The sequence below is a fragment of the Protobothrops mucrosquamatus genome, unplaced genomic scaffold, assembly GCF_001527695.2.
Source record: "Protobothrops mucrosquamatus isolate PMUCROS unplaced genomic scaffold, P.Mucros_1.0 scaffold406, whole genome shotgun sequence".
Classification (NCBI taxonomy): domain Eukaryota; kingdom Metazoa; phylum Chordata; class Lepidosauria; order Squamata; family Viperidae; genus Protobothrops; species Protobothrops mucrosquamatus.
The window spans coordinates 122,239-140,162 of record NW_015386736.1 but is presented as its reverse complement, the minus strand read 5'-3'; the positions used below and the strand labels follow the sequence as shown (position 1 = coordinate 140,162).

The following is a 17,924-nucleotide window of genomic DNA, read 5'->3' as shown; positions in this document are numbered from 1 at the left end:
AAAAGGATATAAGATAAAGATGTTGAGGTTAATGAAATAAAACAGACAGCCCAGATCTATGGTTTGGATGAAAATACAGATAGCCTCAACTTACAACCATAACTGAGCCCAAACTTTCTGTTGCTAAGTAAGATATTTGTTAAGTGAGCTTTGCCCCATTTATGACTTTTCTTGCCCTAGTTGCTAAGTGAATCACTGCAGTGGTTAAGTTAGTAACACGGTTGTTAAGTGAATTTGGCTTCCCCATTGGCTTTGCTTGTCAGAAGGTTGCAAAAGGTGATCACGTGACCCTGAGACATTGCAACTGTCATAAAAATGAATCAGTTGTCAAGCATCTGAATTTTGATCACATGACCATGGGTATGCTGCAATGGTCGTAAATATGAAAAACAGTCATAAGTCATAAGTCACTTTTTCAGTGCTGTTGATTCGAATGGTCACTAAATGAACTGTTGTAAGTCGAGGAATAGTTGTACTCTGTGAGGTTTTCTATAGCAACACGAGCCCCTTTCTAACGACCTCTTTGATTTAGAGCCTCAATAGAAAACTGCATAATCTGAGGTCATAAGACTGTAAAGCTGTGAATCCTTCCCTCAGAGAACATATTCCTTATGCTATCCTCATAAATTGAAGGATGGGTTTCTCTTTCACGGCTCAGCGTTTCCCAACATTTTCTAGTCACTATTAGAAGGCGGAAAAAGGTCCATGGGTCCTGAACGAACAGCAGTCACATAAAGCTGTACCTATCAGTCTTCATTCTCATCTGAATGTTCCATCAACAATAATTCTAAAAACATATTTTATGGGTAATCAAAGATATTAATGAATGGGTGGTGGAACAAAGACAGGGAGTAAGGAAGGCTAGCTTGTTTCTTCTATCTGAGATCTAGAAATACTAACAGTTCCAATCCTAGGGTTTAGTTCATTATTGTAGTCCACAAAATACAATGTGTTGATAGAAATTAACGGAGCATTCACAAGCTTTATCAAGTGCATAAGCAGCTACCCATTATAGGGTACAAATGAACTAAACTGTTAAAACCAAAAAGGAACTGTGAAGAATCCAAAAATGTTGATGGGAATGTTTTAGAATGATCACTGAGGGCTTGGGTTACTGTTCCAGGAGTCTGCCTTTCCACGCTCTTTGCCAATCACCTGTCATCAACCCCCGTCTTTTCCATGCCAAGGTTTGATATTGGGCAGTAACTTGGGAAAAGAGAAAAGAGCATAAGCCGATTCCTGGGGGAGTCTGACACCTGCCCCTAAGGTCAATAAGTTGAACATCTGTTCAAACAGAAGAAACGGAGAAAATGTGACAGAAGTGGTAACTTCTGTTTTTTTCCCTGCAGTTGCATATTCATTCCTTTATACAGCAGCAAAGGCAGAATATGGATGAGACTATTATATGTAGCAAAACAAGTCTGAACCCTGGTAAATCTGCTTACCAATATATGATGAAAGCCCTGTCAAAAATTATAGATATTCCTTGACTGACAACAGTTCATTTAGTGACCATTCAATGTTACAACAACACTGAAAAAAGCGACCTATGACCGTTTTTCACACTTACGACCGTTACAGCATCCCCATGGTCATGTGATCAAAATTTGGATGTTTGGCAACAGCTCCTATTTATGACAGTCTGCAGTGTCCCAGGGTCATGTGTGATCAGCTTTTGCGACCTTCTGATAAGCAAAGTCAATGGGGAAGGCAGATTCACTTAACAACCGTGTTACTAATTTAACAACTGAAGTGATTCACTTAATAATTGTGGCAAGCAAGGTTATAAAATGGGCCCAAACTCACTTAACAAGTGTCTCACTTAGCAAAAGAAATATTGGGTTCAATTGTGGTCACAATGACTATCTGTATTTTTCCTGTAGCAAGACTAAGATGAGGCATAAACAATATAATCTGTATTTGATTTCTATGATGTTGTATTTGAAATCACTAATAGTAAAGCAACCATATTTCATGTTTTAAGAAATATTATAGGAAGAGAAATGCCTTGGTTTTTTTCAATTAGGAGATACAATCTCCTTCAAATCCAGCCTGATTCTGGATGGCTGCATGGACACGTTCTTCTGGTTTTCTTGGAAACAATACAGAAGGGTTTTGCTGGAATTGTATTTTCAGACTCCCACTGTAACCTGCAAACTTTGGATTTTCTGATAGTTTTCCACTTACATACTTACCAGGCCCAACCCGGCTTAGCTTTCAGATTAGGCCAGATTGGCCACATGCTGCCATCTGCTGAGGCATCCGTTCAGTTACTGGACTGCATATAGTCATCCAGTGAGTTCATATATAAGAAGAAACTGCTCAAGGATGTCTGGCTCTCAGATCATGCTCTTAATTGTGTACACATTATATCATTCGTTGTGGTAAAGTATCTGAACATATTGTGATTGCTATTAGACTATAATTATTGTCAAAAAATTTCCTGCTTGCCAAAAAATCTCAATTAAAATATTGCTAGGGACAAAATGAATGATTTAAATCAAATTACACTGTTTTCACTATGTAGAATCATTGCCATATATCAATTTACAAAATACACTTCAGAATGTCAGAATTATTTATGTTTAGAAAAGTGACATATTTCCATCATTAAAGAGTAATAATCTATATCTGCTGTATTCTTTCATTCTTTCTTTTGTTCTTTTTCATTCTTCTTTTCCCCCACTCTCCAAATTATATGATGTGAGTGACATTGAAACCATGGAAATCTAAAAACAGTCTGAAATAGCATCTGAGGTTTCAGGTTTCATGAACCTATGGAATATACTAAAAGTCGGTGTCTTTTGCTTACTCTCTTATCATAATGAGAAAATAAAATACAGGTAGTCCTTGACTTACATTAGTTTGCTTAGTGTCCGTTCAAAGTTACAAGAGCACTGAAAAAAGTGACTTATGACCGCGACCATTGCAGCTCCCCCATGGTTATGTGATCAAAATTTGGATGCCTAGCAATTGGCATGTATTTTTATATATACATATATTATTTTTTTACAATAACAATCCTTAGTGCTTAATAAACAACGCGTTGTCTGGGTTCACACATTTAACATTAATAGTCATACAGTTTCCATTCCTACTCTTGATTCCATTTTTCTAGCCATTTATAAAAATTATCTCATGTTTGAAAGTATCTGAATCTTGTTTCTGTTTTGTTTTCAATGTAAGCTACAACTGGCATGTATTTATGACGACTGCAGTATCTCAGGGTCATGTGATCATCTTTTGCAACTTTCTGACCAGCAAAATCAATGGGAAAGCCAGATTCACTTAACAACTGTATTATTAACTTAATAACTGCAGTCAGTCACTATGACAAGAAAGGTTCTAACAAGGCGCAAAACCAGCAGTGGGATTCAGCCGGTTCACACCACTTCGGCAGAACCAGTAGCTAATTTTTTGTTGCCCAGGCCAAGAATGGACTTCCAGAAGCAGCATCCACACAGAGAACCGGTTGTTCATATATTTGAATCCCACCACTGGGCAAAACTCACTTAACAAGTGCCTTGCTTAGCAAGAGAAATTTTGGGCTCAATTGTAATCGTAAGTTGAGCTCTTAAATGTTTGGAGAAAAGCTGTGGTACAAATGTGATCCCTACAAATAAATCAGATTCCCCTTATGCTGGGTTAGACAAGCTGGTCAGATCTGCAAGTGCAAACTGTGTTTGTTTGTTTGTTTTAATCCTCTTCTAGCTGGTCTGTTGGGAACTGGAGTGGGTGCAGCTTGACTTGTGGAGGAGGAGAGAGGTTTCGGGGTATTCACTGCATGCAGAGAATTCAATACGAGCCAGAAAGGGTATCAGACTCCCTTTGTCAAATCCCTGCCCCAGTCACCAGGGAGCTATGTAACATTCAAAGATGTCCGCCTACGTGGAGCACCGGGCCATGGTCTGAGGTACATTAAATTCACGCTTGTATACGTCACAATTACATCCAACAGATGAATAAATAACTACATGTATTTCAGGGTAACTTTGATTTCTTGGATAGAATTTGTAATAAGACCTTTTATCACAATTGATAACCAGTGACACTTTGGTAGACTTGAACAACAGTCTACTGGAAGTGTGTAAAGAGGGAGGCTTTCCCCCCCTCCCATCGGTATGAGAGATACAATTCAGGGAAAGTTATATCGTAATTCATTACTGGAAATGTAGTTTGTCATCAGATATTACACACATATAAGTCACTTGCAACTTTTAACCGCAATTAAAATATAATACACTTTAGATAGAAATGTGCCTATACTCTGCTATAATCAGTAGAGTGGATTTAATTCCAGTATGTTTTTAAATATTTAAACTAAGCATTTTTCAATTTAAAAGAGATCAGACTAAGAAACAAGAATCAGTACCATTTACATTTATATGCTGTAATATAAACTTAGAACTAACGTGGAAAGATTAGTCGTCCTGATGCCGTTCTTGCACACTTTCCTTCCCTATGAAACTGGACTAAATGGGCATTTGATTCTTCTCCAGTTCTATTCTAAATATTATGAGAATGTAAGAATATTCTGCTGGAAAAGCAAAGTATATAACACACACCAAACTGCTACATATTTTATTTACTTCAAATTCTTTTCTCTTATTTTTGAGAAACATTTTGCTATCATGTTCGTTGTCCATTCTACACTCCCAGTGCTCTCGAACATGTGGGAAAGGCTGGAGGAAAAGAACTGTTCTGTGCAAAAGCTTCTCTTCCTCTCACTGGGATCAAATTTTACCCGATGCTGCTTGTGCCGCAGAACTGAAACCAAAGATGCAAGAAACCTGCCTCCTGAAACGATGCTATAAAAACAAGAAACTTCAGTGGTTTGTGTCTGCATGGACCGAGGTGAGAAAACTTTCTTTTTTTAAAAAAAATATGTATGCTACTGAATATACAATCGCTTCCATTCGTGATGGATAACTTTGCAAGTAAGATTTACTACTCTTGAAGTGATTTATGATTCAATTACTATCCTGAAGAATGGGATCCTTGGTGCTCTCTGAACTTGGTTGTTTCCTACAGATATTTCATTACCCAAGTAGGTAACATCATCAGTTTAAGTTGGTAATGAAGTCATCATCAGTGCAACTCAGTGCTAGTGAAACATCTGCAAATAAACAACCAGGCTCAGAGAGCACGAGTAACTCCACATTCAACTCTGAGGCACACATATTCTCTTCTACTGGAACAAGAATGTATCTTTTGCCCCATATATGTTTAATTTTTACACCATGAAAACCCTGTCCAAGGGAGAGTTTTACCCATTAATGCTAAGCAACAACCCTATTTCCATCTCACTACGTGACAACATGCTGGAATCTTTTCATTAACTTTCAGTGAAGCTTGCTTGTTATTGCAACATTTTGTTGCAATGAAAAAAAGAAAATAAATGTTCCAAATCAAACTTGTCCTTTATACCAAACATAATGCAAACTGCCATTATAATTAGAACATCAATAGCATGTAAATGCAACAGTCTAATGTATTTAAATACAGCATGTCCCCAGGTTAAGAATGCCCTCGTTTAGAACAACTCTGTTAAGAACAGAGACTATTGTAGTAAAATTTGTTAAATACACAATGGATCAAGATGCTTACATAATACTTATACATTATTGTACAATAATACTGTTCCAACTTATATACAAATTCACCTTAAGGACAGATCTTGGGAATGGATCTTGTTCTTAAACTGGGGTCTAGCTGTATGTGGGAATCTACTTTCAGTTGCCCACTGCATGAAGATATTAACCATATGCCCATTCAATCCATGCCCAGAAATCTTCGAATACTACCATAAGTTTCACCAGATGTAATAGTAGCTGTTTATTTCCAGCAACTGCCAAACTGTTTAGAGCAAAGTGCTGAGCGTCCTATTATGTGGAACACAATTCTGCCTCTAAAAAATTGAACTCTAGAAACTATGTAATCCAATGATTTAAGAACTTTGCTCTGTAATTTTCATTGTATGTCTATTACCCTTCTCTGTTTGGAACTTGGTTTTGGTTCTCTTGAGACTCACATGAGAAAGAAAAAATGCCAGTTATTTTGACCCACATATAATGGCTGTAGAATTGAAAAAAAAAATGGATGAACAGCTGGAATGGAGTATATTAGAAGAGGATGTGTTGTTTGGAACACATAACTCCTAATAAGTGAGTTGAAATGTGATCTATTGAGTTTGGAATCATTCTGGGGTTGTCCACATGTCTGATCAAAGTCAAAATAAAGTCAAGTTTATATTGACTTGAAAAACGTAAAATATTTCACATGGAATAAAACAAGGGACTACCTTGCTTTGCACTAATTGTTGTTATTAAATTCTCTTTTCAGTGCTCTGTGACATGTGGAAAGGGAATACAGAGGAGAACCCTGAACTGTGCTGAAAAATATCTTTCTGGAAAGTATCGAGAACTTGCCCCTAAAAAATGTTCCTATCTTCAAAAACCAAACATAGAGATGGAAAAAGTTTGCATCCTACATCCTTGTTATAAGCACTCTGCATATTTATTAATAAATCAAGGCAGCTGGTTTTCCTCCTCTTGGTCTCAGGTAAAGGACATAGGTAACTCTGAAATATTTTAAGCTTCATACCAAGTCTCGGTTACCTTTTTCTTTCTTTCAATGGTTCCAGTGTCCTAGATTCATACCTGTAGCACAAATACATTCTACGGAGAGAGAGGTGGCTCTGTGGTTCAGAAATGAGCGCTTTGGGCTCTGGAATGTTTCAGTTCCTTCATAAACATATATAGTAGTTCAAACGAAATGGAGCATGCGCAGAAGTAAGCAGAAGTCCACAGCGTCCACAATTCATGAAATAGAACCATTGGCAATGATGTATAATTTCTAAATTCAGAACCAGGGCATCTAGATAATAATAATAGAGACTTCATATATTAACATATATTAAGTCTCTATTATTATTATCTAGATGCCCTGGTTCTGAATTTGGAAATTATACATCATTGCCAATGGTTCTATTTCATGAATTGTGGAAAGGCTGTAAATATGACTAATGCAGAAGAGATTTGATTCATCATTTGGGAAGCAGGAGATTTTGTTTTTTAACTATTATCTTCCAACTGAATTGGATTACAACTTTTGCCATCCCTGGTCAGGATAATACGGTACATAAATGGGTGACTTTTTCAGCCTGGAGACTACCGGTGGAAAACCCTGCTTCAGGGCTCCAGGTGGCAAGCTGATGATTCAATGTGTTACCAGAGTGAGTAGAGAAAAGACCAGGAAAGGTTGACTAGAAATTTCACTGGCAAGAATTCTTCTAAAGTATTTACAGGAAGCTGCCCATCAAGTTAAATCTTTGGATATATTCTTGACTGGCTGGCTGCAGACTTGTTAGCCCTTCTACCAAGGATTTCTCCTTTCAACCCAATTCTAGAAAAAGTAAGAAAGTGAACAAATCTTGTGCTATAGTTTTGCATGTGGGAAAATTGATGGGGAAATTTTTCATTCAGAATTTCCTTTTCAGCCAAATCAACCTGTATTAAAGAGTTACTGAGAAAGGGGGCATATAATAAAATACAGTAAAGTATCAGTCATATAAACAGAATTTCAAATAAAATAAACACAGTCTGTCTAACTGAATTAAGTACTTGCTATTTGCTTGCACAGGAACTTGGATTTTAGTGTATGTCCCAAATTCACTGCAGAAAAATAGTTGAAGAGAGAACATTTAGGCCTTTAGCTTGGTTGGTTCATGCTAGGCAATTCTGTGCTGTTGTAACATTTGAGGAAAACTGTTGCTTTTTCGAATTAAGTACATTTTTAATATATTTTATTAATTTTTTACAATAACAATCTTTGGTGCTTAGTAAATAGTGTGTTGTCTGGGTTCATATATTTGAAAAAACAATCAATAATTATTAATTTCTATAATTCCATGATCAATATATTAATTAATAGTATGTTTCCTTAATCTTCCCTTCTTCTAATGGTATTCTCCTTTGTCAAGATAAATATAATTATTAATATTTTCAATGTATACAAGGTTGGATATAAGCATTTTTTGTGTATGTATAATTAACAATGACATCCATATATAACATCTTTTCTAGTTAATTTATGTTTCAATTGTATTTGTAAAAGTCATCTTGTTAGGTCACTGTGTGTCCTGTTTTCAAAATTCTTATTTAAACTTAATTTCTCCTCAGTATTCAAACCATTCTTATCAGCCATAGTTTTCTCAAAATTGATTAGCTAAATAGCCAAACTTTCCATTCACATACATCATCCCAATACTTTTCATTTACATACACCATCCCAATATTTTCATATTTTATATATTATAAAAATACTATACTACTTATATATCCTATAACATCCAGATGTAACATCTTTTCTGAACAGCTTATATTTCAACTATATTTGTAAAAGTCATCTTGTTAAGTCACTATATGTCCTGTTTTCAAAATTCTTATTTAAGCTTAATTTCCCCTTGGTATTTAAATTATTCTTCTTGGTCATAATTCCCTCAAAGTTAATTACCTTTAAATGTCCAAACTTTCCATTCACATACATCATCCCAATATTTTTACATTTTATATATTGTAAAAAATACTATACTACTTATATCTCTTATCCCTGTTACTATAGGGCCCCTATAGATAATCCAAAATTATCTATTCTTTTAACCATATTCAAACAAATGTTTAATCATGTAGTACTCCATCTGGTAAGTCGAATTAGATCTCTTAAGTCTAACTCTAGCCTTCTTCTTTTGCCAAATAGCTTTCCAAGTTAGTATATTCCGCTTGCCAGGAAGTTCCTCTATTTTTGTAAGTGTTGTTGGGAGTGAGAAAGACAAGTTGAGTAGGATATATGCTTTTTGTATCCCAGACTCTGATGGTTTTCCTGGCAGTTCTATAATCCATTTTGTTAAAACTTCTTTCTTATCCTCAAATTGATTTTGAAGTCCTGACTGATAAAATATCTTTTCCATTTTCATTGTTGTGGTAAAATCTTGTAGATTTTTTTCTGCTTGTATTAAGTTGTAGTTCTTTTCATTTGTAATTTCCCTATTAACTTCCTGACAGAGAGGATAATTAACCAGTGGAATAGCTTGCCTCCAGAAATTGTGGGCGCTCCATCCCTGGAGATTTTTAAGAAGATTCTCCTGCTTAAGCGGGGGGCTGGACTAGAAGATCTCCAAGGTCCCTTCCAACTCTATTTTATTCTATTTAAGTCACTTTCTTCTAGTCTGTGTTCTGTTATCTGATTTGTTTATTCATTCTTTATCATTGTTTTCTGAGAGTTTTTTAATTGTAAATTTAGATTGAAGATGTGCTCATTTATGTCATCAAAGTTGTTTTTGATCTCATTGTGGTTTGAAACTATTGTCATTTGAATCTGTCATAGTATTGCGTACATTTCCTCCTAAAAAGTCTTGTCTTGGAGTATTACTCCTGAAGATCTCTGATGTTCCAGGCTAGGTCTTTCAGAAGGGAATATTAGGTGTGGTTTCCTATCCCCTTTAGATAAATATGCAATATCCATTTTGTCTCCCACCCTCCAAATAGTCTTTCACAGTACCATAGTCTCTATAATTAGCCTTATCAAACCAGCCAATCTCAAAATCCAAACAACCACATCTTATAGCGACGTGGCCAAGGGATCGTGGGGCTCCGCACCCCGTGGCTGATTTTGCCCTACCAGGGGACCCTAAATGGGCGACAAAGGAGGGGCACCCTGGTGATCATGGAATGACGGCAGTTGATCCGCTCGATCTGGGGGAAGCCCTTCAACCTAACAGCAGAAAGGCTAGCTGCACATCAGTGTCTAGCCCAAGCTACTAGCAGCCAAAGTCCAAAAGCACAAACCAGAACAATGGTGAACAGCGTGCTTGAAACTGGGTGAGAGTATCAATCTTCTCTCTTCTATTTTGTAACTGATTCCCTGGAAAAGAAATCCTCCAAAAGTGAGGGAGGTGACTAAATCCCTACCCCTCCATAAACGGAAGTAGCGAATTAACTTCTAAGGGGGAAAGAAATATACTGAAGTGAAATTAATAACACTATAGTCTGGATAAATCTGAAAATTAAGAAAACTATTAATATTTTACACCCTAAAGAGTTTTGATGAAACTATTATTATTATTATTAATAATAATAATAATAATAATAATAAATATTTTTTGTTTGAAAAAGTTGGAAAATAAATAATTACTGACATCTAGTGGAGAATTAGAGCATAGAACAACAGCAACTCTGACTCAGAAATTGGCAAGATGCCCAGAAACAAAAAATAATCTGTTCCCTTAAACTTTAATAACCTTCAGCCAAATAGAAAACAGCTGGGAACAAAGAAAGAAAACATACTGGGCCATCTATAAGCTTAAAAAGTATCTGCAGAAAAAGAAAACTTTAACTGTTGTCTAAGCTCAAGAATTGTTTGCAGAAAAAGAAAAATTTGACTCTTGGCTAATCTTCTAGGGGGGAATTTACTCGAAGGCTTCAAGGTGGCTAAACAGTCTGGATTGCAACTCTGACTGGTTGATAATTGACCCCTGAATAGAAGAATTGTTATAAAATACTGCTTTCACTGCCTTGACAATTGGAAATGCATTGGATTACAAAAACCATATATAAAGATATGAATTAAGTACATTATTATTATAGTTTGTCACACAGTATTTACTGACGTTTAGATTAGATTTGGCATTTTTATCTACTTATCGAGTCCTTCCCAAGGACTTGGGATAGACAGATGCTGTTTGATCTTGTTAAAGGTATCTTCACAGGTAAGAGAGTAAAGCTGCCTTTTGCAATTGATTAGTGATTTTGTCAACACGGATGGTATTCAAGCAGTGCTCCAGATGTTTTGGAATTGCAATGAAGACATCTATCACTAGTGGTACTATCTTTGCTTTCTTTTGCCACAGTCATTTAAAACATAAAACATTGGACATATAACATACAACAATAACAATAATATTGTAAAGATATCATTAACAGTGTTACATGTAGCATCTTCTTTCTCACTGAACTATACAGAATATGTGTAGAAAAGAAGCAGGCTGAAAGAAAAATCCTAAAATTTGCCCAAAGTGGATTCACTCTAGATTCAAGTGGAGCTGCAGCTGTTGGAGGTTGCTGGGGGGGGGGGAGAACAAGAAGGATGAAGGATCTCTGTCTCCCTAGATTTTATTCTTTGCATAGAGGAGAAAAACTAAGCAAAAAAGTTATTGGTAGAAATAGCAATTGATATTCCAGCAGGTTAATGTTGCTAGTTGCACCTAAAAGTAGGAGTGGGATAGTTTTCTGGGGAGATTTTGGTATTTCTAGTAGCCAAAAAAAGAAATGGCCCTGTGGACAGATGGAAGGAGCAGCCCTTCCACAAACCAGTTGGAGCTGTGCTGGTCACCAGCCTGTGAATCCCAATGTTTGTGTAGAAGACTGCATTGTTTTTTCTAGTTGGATCCCTCTGATTTAGCTTCAGGATGACTGAGGGGTAGGCTAACACTGAGACGGAGGCATAGCCTAGAGATGGCTGTAATCCACTGGAGGGAGCTCATTCTAATCCGTTCAGTTACACATTTTCAATGCTGGAATGCAGATCAAGATTTAATAAATGTCTCTTTTCCCCAGAACTGTCATCACTTTCATTCCCTTTTTTTCCTTTTTTTTTTTTTTTTTTTGATATGGAATAAAATAAGATGCAACAGCAACCCTTTTCTATCCAGTGTAGGCAAAATGCTATTAAGGCTTCTGGAGAATACTGTACCTTTAAGTGAAACATTTCCTCTTGGCAGCTCAACTAATTTATTTTGCATGAATTTCATTTATGGAATTAGTGAATATTTTTTCTTTGAATAGTTTCTATATCTAATGGCCCAAATCACTTTTTCCAACATTATGATAGCATTTCTCTTTGTAAGTTAAAGTAAGATTTAGATTTACTTACTTTCAAGCTAGAATTGGCAGCTATTTAAACTGTTGGGCTTCAAATGACTCTTTGCCAAGCATCAAGCAAAGAGTCATTTCATTCATAGGGAGGCTATTCAAATGTCCAAACTACTATGGGATGCTCAAATTACACTTAAACTACTGTTAGATATTAAGATGGAGACTGCAACCTTGGTTTTTCCTCAGTAGACCAAGTGTTTCATTGGGCTTCAATCTTCCTTGCAACAAAGGACCTAGTCATATCTGTAAGATATCTGCCAAGTATTAAAGATTTTTGAGTCTTATTGCAGTATTCTTTAAAAGAAAAATTAAGAACAATGCATGGAAGTTCAGCATCAGAATAGAATAGAGCTGGAAGGGACCTTGGAGGTCTTCTAGTCCAGCCCCTGCTCAAGCAGGAGAACCTATACCATCTCAGACAGGTGATTGTCCAGTCTCTTGTTGAAATTTTCCAGTGATAGAGCACCCACGATTTTTGGGGGTAAGCTATTCCACTGGTTGATTGTTCTGTCAGGAAGTTTCTCCTTAATTCCAGGTTGCTTCTCTCTTTGATCAGTTTCCAACCATTGTTTCTTGTCCTTCCCTCTGGTTAGTTAGTTATATTTGTTTTGTTATTCTTAGTTTAGCTTTTAGGAATAAGTTCTGATTCCAAGATTCAGTGTGGGATTCATTTGCACTTTGGAAAATAATCTAATTTAATTAGGATTGTATCAAGATAAACACGTCAATTAAAGCTCAGTCTGAGACCATAAATTATTTTAATATTTTCTTTTTGGGAGGTAATCAAAGTATAGGATCTCATTTGTAGGAACAATAGGCAATTCTGGAGGATAAAGTCTGTCCAGTATCAAGGCAGCAGGTGCAACAAAACCAGATTCCTTTAAATTCTGTTTTGGTCATACTGTATAAGTAGTTCTTGACTTACAACCATAACTAGGATCAGAATTCGGTGCAGTCATAAGTCATCACACGACCAAACTTGATTTTATAACCATTTTTATGGCAGTCCCAAAGCAAGTCACCTCAGTTGTTAAGCACTCATATGGTCATTAAGTAAATCATGTGGTCATAAAACAAATCCACCTTCCAATGACTTTTTTAAAAGGATTGCCAGTGCATGAACACAGGACTCTGCAACCATTTATTATATGAAGGTAATCGCCAAGCGCTTGAACTGCAATCATATTACCACAGGGTTGGTATGATGGTCATAAGTGCAAATACAAATCACAAGACACTTTTTCTGAGGCCACTGTAAATATGAATCATCATTGAGCAGTCATAAATTGAGGATTATCTGTAAGTTTTGTTTTATTATTAAATTGTATTTATGCTTGCAACATTGTTAACTTTGACCAGAATTATATGCTATTTGCAGTTGTAGTTACTCCAGTACTATAAAACCTTCTAACATTTTGAGCAAACAAATTGAGGAGACATTATGTGAAGGAAGATAGACTTCAGGATGAAAGAATCTTCCCATTTCCTTACTTACTGTTAAGTGGGCAATATTGATGAATTACAGAGAGGAGACAGGTTTCTCAGCCCATTACAGGGACGATACCAACAGTCTCTGGACTCTTCTGTTCGAAGGCCACCGGATGTAGAGGGAAAATTTTGTTTGTTCCTCAACTCATCTTGCTTAGGATCACTAAAAGGATGGAGCAGAATTGCTGGGAGGGTGGGTTATCTATGATGAGCCTTTGGATTTAGACATGGTTCCTAAATCTTCCAGCAGTAGGACAATTCATTATAAAGTATGAGGAGATATTTTTAGCAATATATTCATTTGAAGAATTCTAATTAGACAGCCTCCGCTGAACAATTTTTCACTATTAAAAAATAAGATCTGCCAGTCTCTTGATTCTATCTTTCACCTTTCTTTCACTTCCCAATCTTAGATTTATTTTTCTAAAAAAAAATGTAGTTGGCTGTTTATCAACTCAACAGATGGCTTTCTAAAGAACTGAATCATCCCCCAACCTCTTGACTTTGGGCTGATATGAGATTCAGCTTCACCTCATACAATGACAGGTTTGGCTCAAAGCTGCAGACTTTTATCTTGTTATTCAGGACTCATAAGAATCGTTGCACTCCATGCTTTTACTGCATGTTTTCTTGAAAGTTGTTGCTATCAAATGAGCAAAGTTAAAATTAAATAATTCCCCTTCTCTGTGAAATAATAGCTGATCTGATCTAAATAATTCTCCTTGACACTGTTCACATAGAAATCACTGTCCTCTAGACTGGATCAATAACAAACTGTAAATCTGTCTGAGGCAGCAAATATTACACTTTTATTGCCCAGGAGTAAATTTACACAAGCAAGCATTCCAAAATAAACCTGCCATAGAGAAGAGCATGCAGGTTACCTTAATAATATATTAAACACTGCAGATTCTCCATTTCCATTAATTAAAGAAAAATAATGCAATTAAGCAGGATTGAAAGTCCTAGTGTGGAAATACTTAAGGCAGCTTGTATCTGTTTGGGAAGGGCAACATCTGTGCCTTGACTAATATAATTTAATAGCACTTCTGATTTCCCTCTTTCACTTTCTGCCAATGCATTCTCCTCATCGCCTTTATTCCCTTAAACATGGTAATTTTAGACTAGACATTTATTGTGCAATTCTCCTGTTTCATTTGCAGAATTTCACAAAACGCTTAGGTATGTTGTATCCTTCCCTTTTTCCCATTGTGTCCCACATTTGTGTGTGTGTGTGTGTGTGTTGTAAAATAATACTGTGATACAGCAGAAGGGAGATATGGAATAGCTGGCTTGGTACAGTAGTACTAGAAGAAAAGGAAGCACCTGTGTGCAGCAGAGCACTGTGCTTGTGGTTATTGTGTCTAAGTGGAGAATGGATACAGGAAAATCATGTTTCTCTCAGTTCCAACCACTCAGATTTTACAGGAGAAAGGAGGTTCCATTTTTTTAGGATCCCTGCAGTGTACATTTTGAGATTTCATGATATATTTGCTTGGAAGGGCATGATAGGTAAGCATATGAAAGAAAAGTAGCACTATCTTAACTAAGTAATATCAAGAAAAATCAATTTAACTTAAGGAGGCTCTAGGTTTAGTCATGTATTCCCATGCAAACACACCAAGGCAACAGATGTCGATGATCGACAAGTTAAGAGATTCCGGAAAAGGCATCTTTTTATTTTAACACAACAAGAATCCTTTTTCTAAGACAGATGGATGCATTTGCTTCAGTTAATATTTCTTTTTCCTAAGAAGGATTCTTTTAGTCGTGTGCTCATTTGTAGAAATTTAATTCATTAAAACCCATGTGATTAGTTGTACAATATTTATTTTATTAAGTGACATATTAATAGGTTTGTAAATATTAATATCTGAAATTGAACCATGCAGGTATTTTTGAAGACAGCTGGGACTCCAATCAGTAATTGTGTACACAGGACCTTTCTGCTTATCTATGTGATAACATGCATAAGATTTAGTTTTTATGAAAAGGTGCTATTGTGGGAATAAATAGTTGAATATTGTCCAGAACCTCTTGCTGAAAATGGATTGATGAACTCAGCAGAGATTTATAATCATGTACTGGTTGTTCTACTTCCATATGGAGATCTTCATAAGACTTTCTGTCCAGTTGTAGTTAGCCATATTGATTAACTCTGTTTTACCCTGCAGTGCACAGTGACCTGTGGAGGTGGCATGCAAGTGAGGTCCGTTCAGTGCCTAGCAAATGGGAGATCAGCCACCGGATGCCTCCTGTATCAGAAGCCCATTGCATCACAAGCCTGTAATATAAACTTCTGTCCTCTTCCAGAAGCAAAAGGTATAGTCAAACTGTTTTCTCTTCTGGACCTCCATTTTTGTCTTTAAAGGAGCCCTTCCTCAACACTATCTTTTGAATTCTACTTGGAAATCATGAGATGTGCAATCCCAAGGATCAGATTGAGGAGGGCTGCTTTAAAATTTGGTTCTAGAGATCTTGTTGAACCAATATATTAAAGATATTATGAGTATTCCACCAGGCCTGCTTGGCAAAGAGCATTTAGAGACTTCAAGTACAATCATAACCTTCAAGGGCAAATCCAAAACCAGAAAGAATCTTAGATAGTAAGTTAGTAAGTAAAAGTAAGTTGTGTACGTAATTAGTTGCAGAACTATTTCATTTAAAACAATTCAGAGGGAATTAGAGGAATTGTTTAAACTATTTAGTTTAAAACAATTCAGAGGGAATTAGAGAGCATCTTTCAACTATTATTTGAAGAAAGATGGAGACAATTTTGAGAGGAGTTCCCCAATAGGAAAAAAAATTGAGGTTTACTTTTCTTTAAGAATATATTTCAAACCGTGAAGATCAGTTTGAAATTACTTCACTTGTCAAATGGATGAATTTCTGCACAGAACACTGTATACAGCATCTCAGGCATATTCAGGGAGAAAGAGAGAAATTCATTATGTGAGCACTTTAATCTTTCCCATCAATAGATGGACATATATCATGAGAATTGGGGTATACATGCACACATGTACACACAAAGAGACTTATATAGTACATATATAAATATTCACATGCATATATAGATACATAAATACCCAAATATATCCAATATGTCATGAGTTGCATATGACTCACCTTCAACTACATCACAAGTCTTGAAGCTGAGTGATCTTATATGATTGTCTAAGTGTACATTTTTGTGTTTTTCAACAATTCTTTAGCAACATTTTTATTATATTCCTGTGATGTTATCTCAGTATATATAGACATATATACACCTCAGGTTTATCCTTGTTTTCTTACTTTCATAACCCATTTAAATAAAAACACCAGTCATTGAATTAAAATGTCCTATCTCCCAAGCTTCAAGTAAATCAAGTCTTTTTTTATTTTAAATGCTGCATTTACATTTATTCAGTACACGTGGAAACCCAACTCTTCATGAAATGTATTTGACTACATTCACTATGTCTTTTCTTTTCATATTTCTAGATGTCTTCTGTAAGGATTATTTTAACTGGTGCCACTTGGTTCCCCAACATGGCGTTTGTAGTCATAATTTCTATGGGAAGCAATGCTGCAGGTCTTGTATCAATTCTAATTTGTGAGCATTGCCTATAAAATATAAGGCATAGCTCTGAATGAGCTTCACCTCTTAACTGGCATCTAAGCTGATAAACAAGAGAATCTCAAGAGCGACTGGAACACTCTGAAGCATCCTTCTTGGCAAACAATATGACTCCAGGTTAAAAAAAAAAAAAGCCAAGAATCAAGTGCATGGAGGAGGTCACATCCCAAATCCTTTTCAGTATTCTAATGTGACCTGAGTGAATACCTAGTTCTTAAAATAAACCAAAAGAAGGAGCTTTTAATGTAAACAGGGCATGGTTTAGTTTTCCCCAAGTCTGAATATTATAGGAAGGAGGTTGATCCTTGAAAATATAACCAATTTCTTTTTGAGGAGCTGATGAGAGGAGAACATCTATGAACAACAACAGAGCTGTTGGTTGAGACTGAGGGTTGAGTTTTCTTTATACCTCAGTTTCTCCTGCTAAATAAATACTTTGGGCACTCTCCACCAGCAGGTTTTTCTGACATGAGTCCTGTTGAAATTAGCAAGAGCTATTAAAGTACACTCTTGTAGAAGAGCATATTAGTGAGACTCTCAAGGAAGTCCCCAACATTAGTGGCCTTGCTCACTCCCAGCCACTTTATTGAAATCATGTGAAGGAGATACTAGAGCTAGATTGCATGGTTCACCTGCAGTTTCCTGCTTACAAAGATCCTATAAGAATAAATACTGTAACAGATTGCAGCAATTGAAACATGCTTAAGACACTACTGCCAAAAAATAGAAATTAATTGATTTACTTAGATCTAAAGCTTTTGTTGAATATGCAAGATGCAGAGAAAAGCAAAGCCTAAAGATTCCTTTCACAATTTCAAAGTGTATTGGATAATGAGATCTTTTATATTTGTCACTGTCAAATGAGCAATCATATTTAAATGTCC

General features: G+C 36.0%; 1 protein-coding gene across 1 annotated transcript in view; it reads left to right on the top strand.

The window, feature by feature from the left end:
- The window catches only part of ADAMTS16 (ADAM metallopeptidase with thrombospondin type 1 motif 16), a 79,420-nt gene extending 62,400 nt beyond the window's left edge, over nucleotides 1-17,020 (top strand). Inside the window, exons 19-23 of the mRNA XM_029284177.1 lie at nucleotides 3,712-3,913; nucleotides 4,660-4,854; nucleotides 6,343-6,561; nucleotides 15,593-15,740; nucleotides 16,905-17,020. Of these exons, the coding sequence (XP_029140010.1) occupies nucleotides 3,712-3,913; nucleotides 4,660-4,854; nucleotides 6,343-6,561; nucleotides 15,593-15,740; nucleotides 16,905-17,020 (880 nt within the window). The remainder of the gene's footprint in view (nucleotides 1-3,711; nucleotides 3,914-4,659; nucleotides 4,855-6,342; nucleotides 6,562-15,592; nucleotides 15,741-16,904) is intronic.
- Nucleotides 17,021-17,924: the final 904 nt, after the last annotated feature.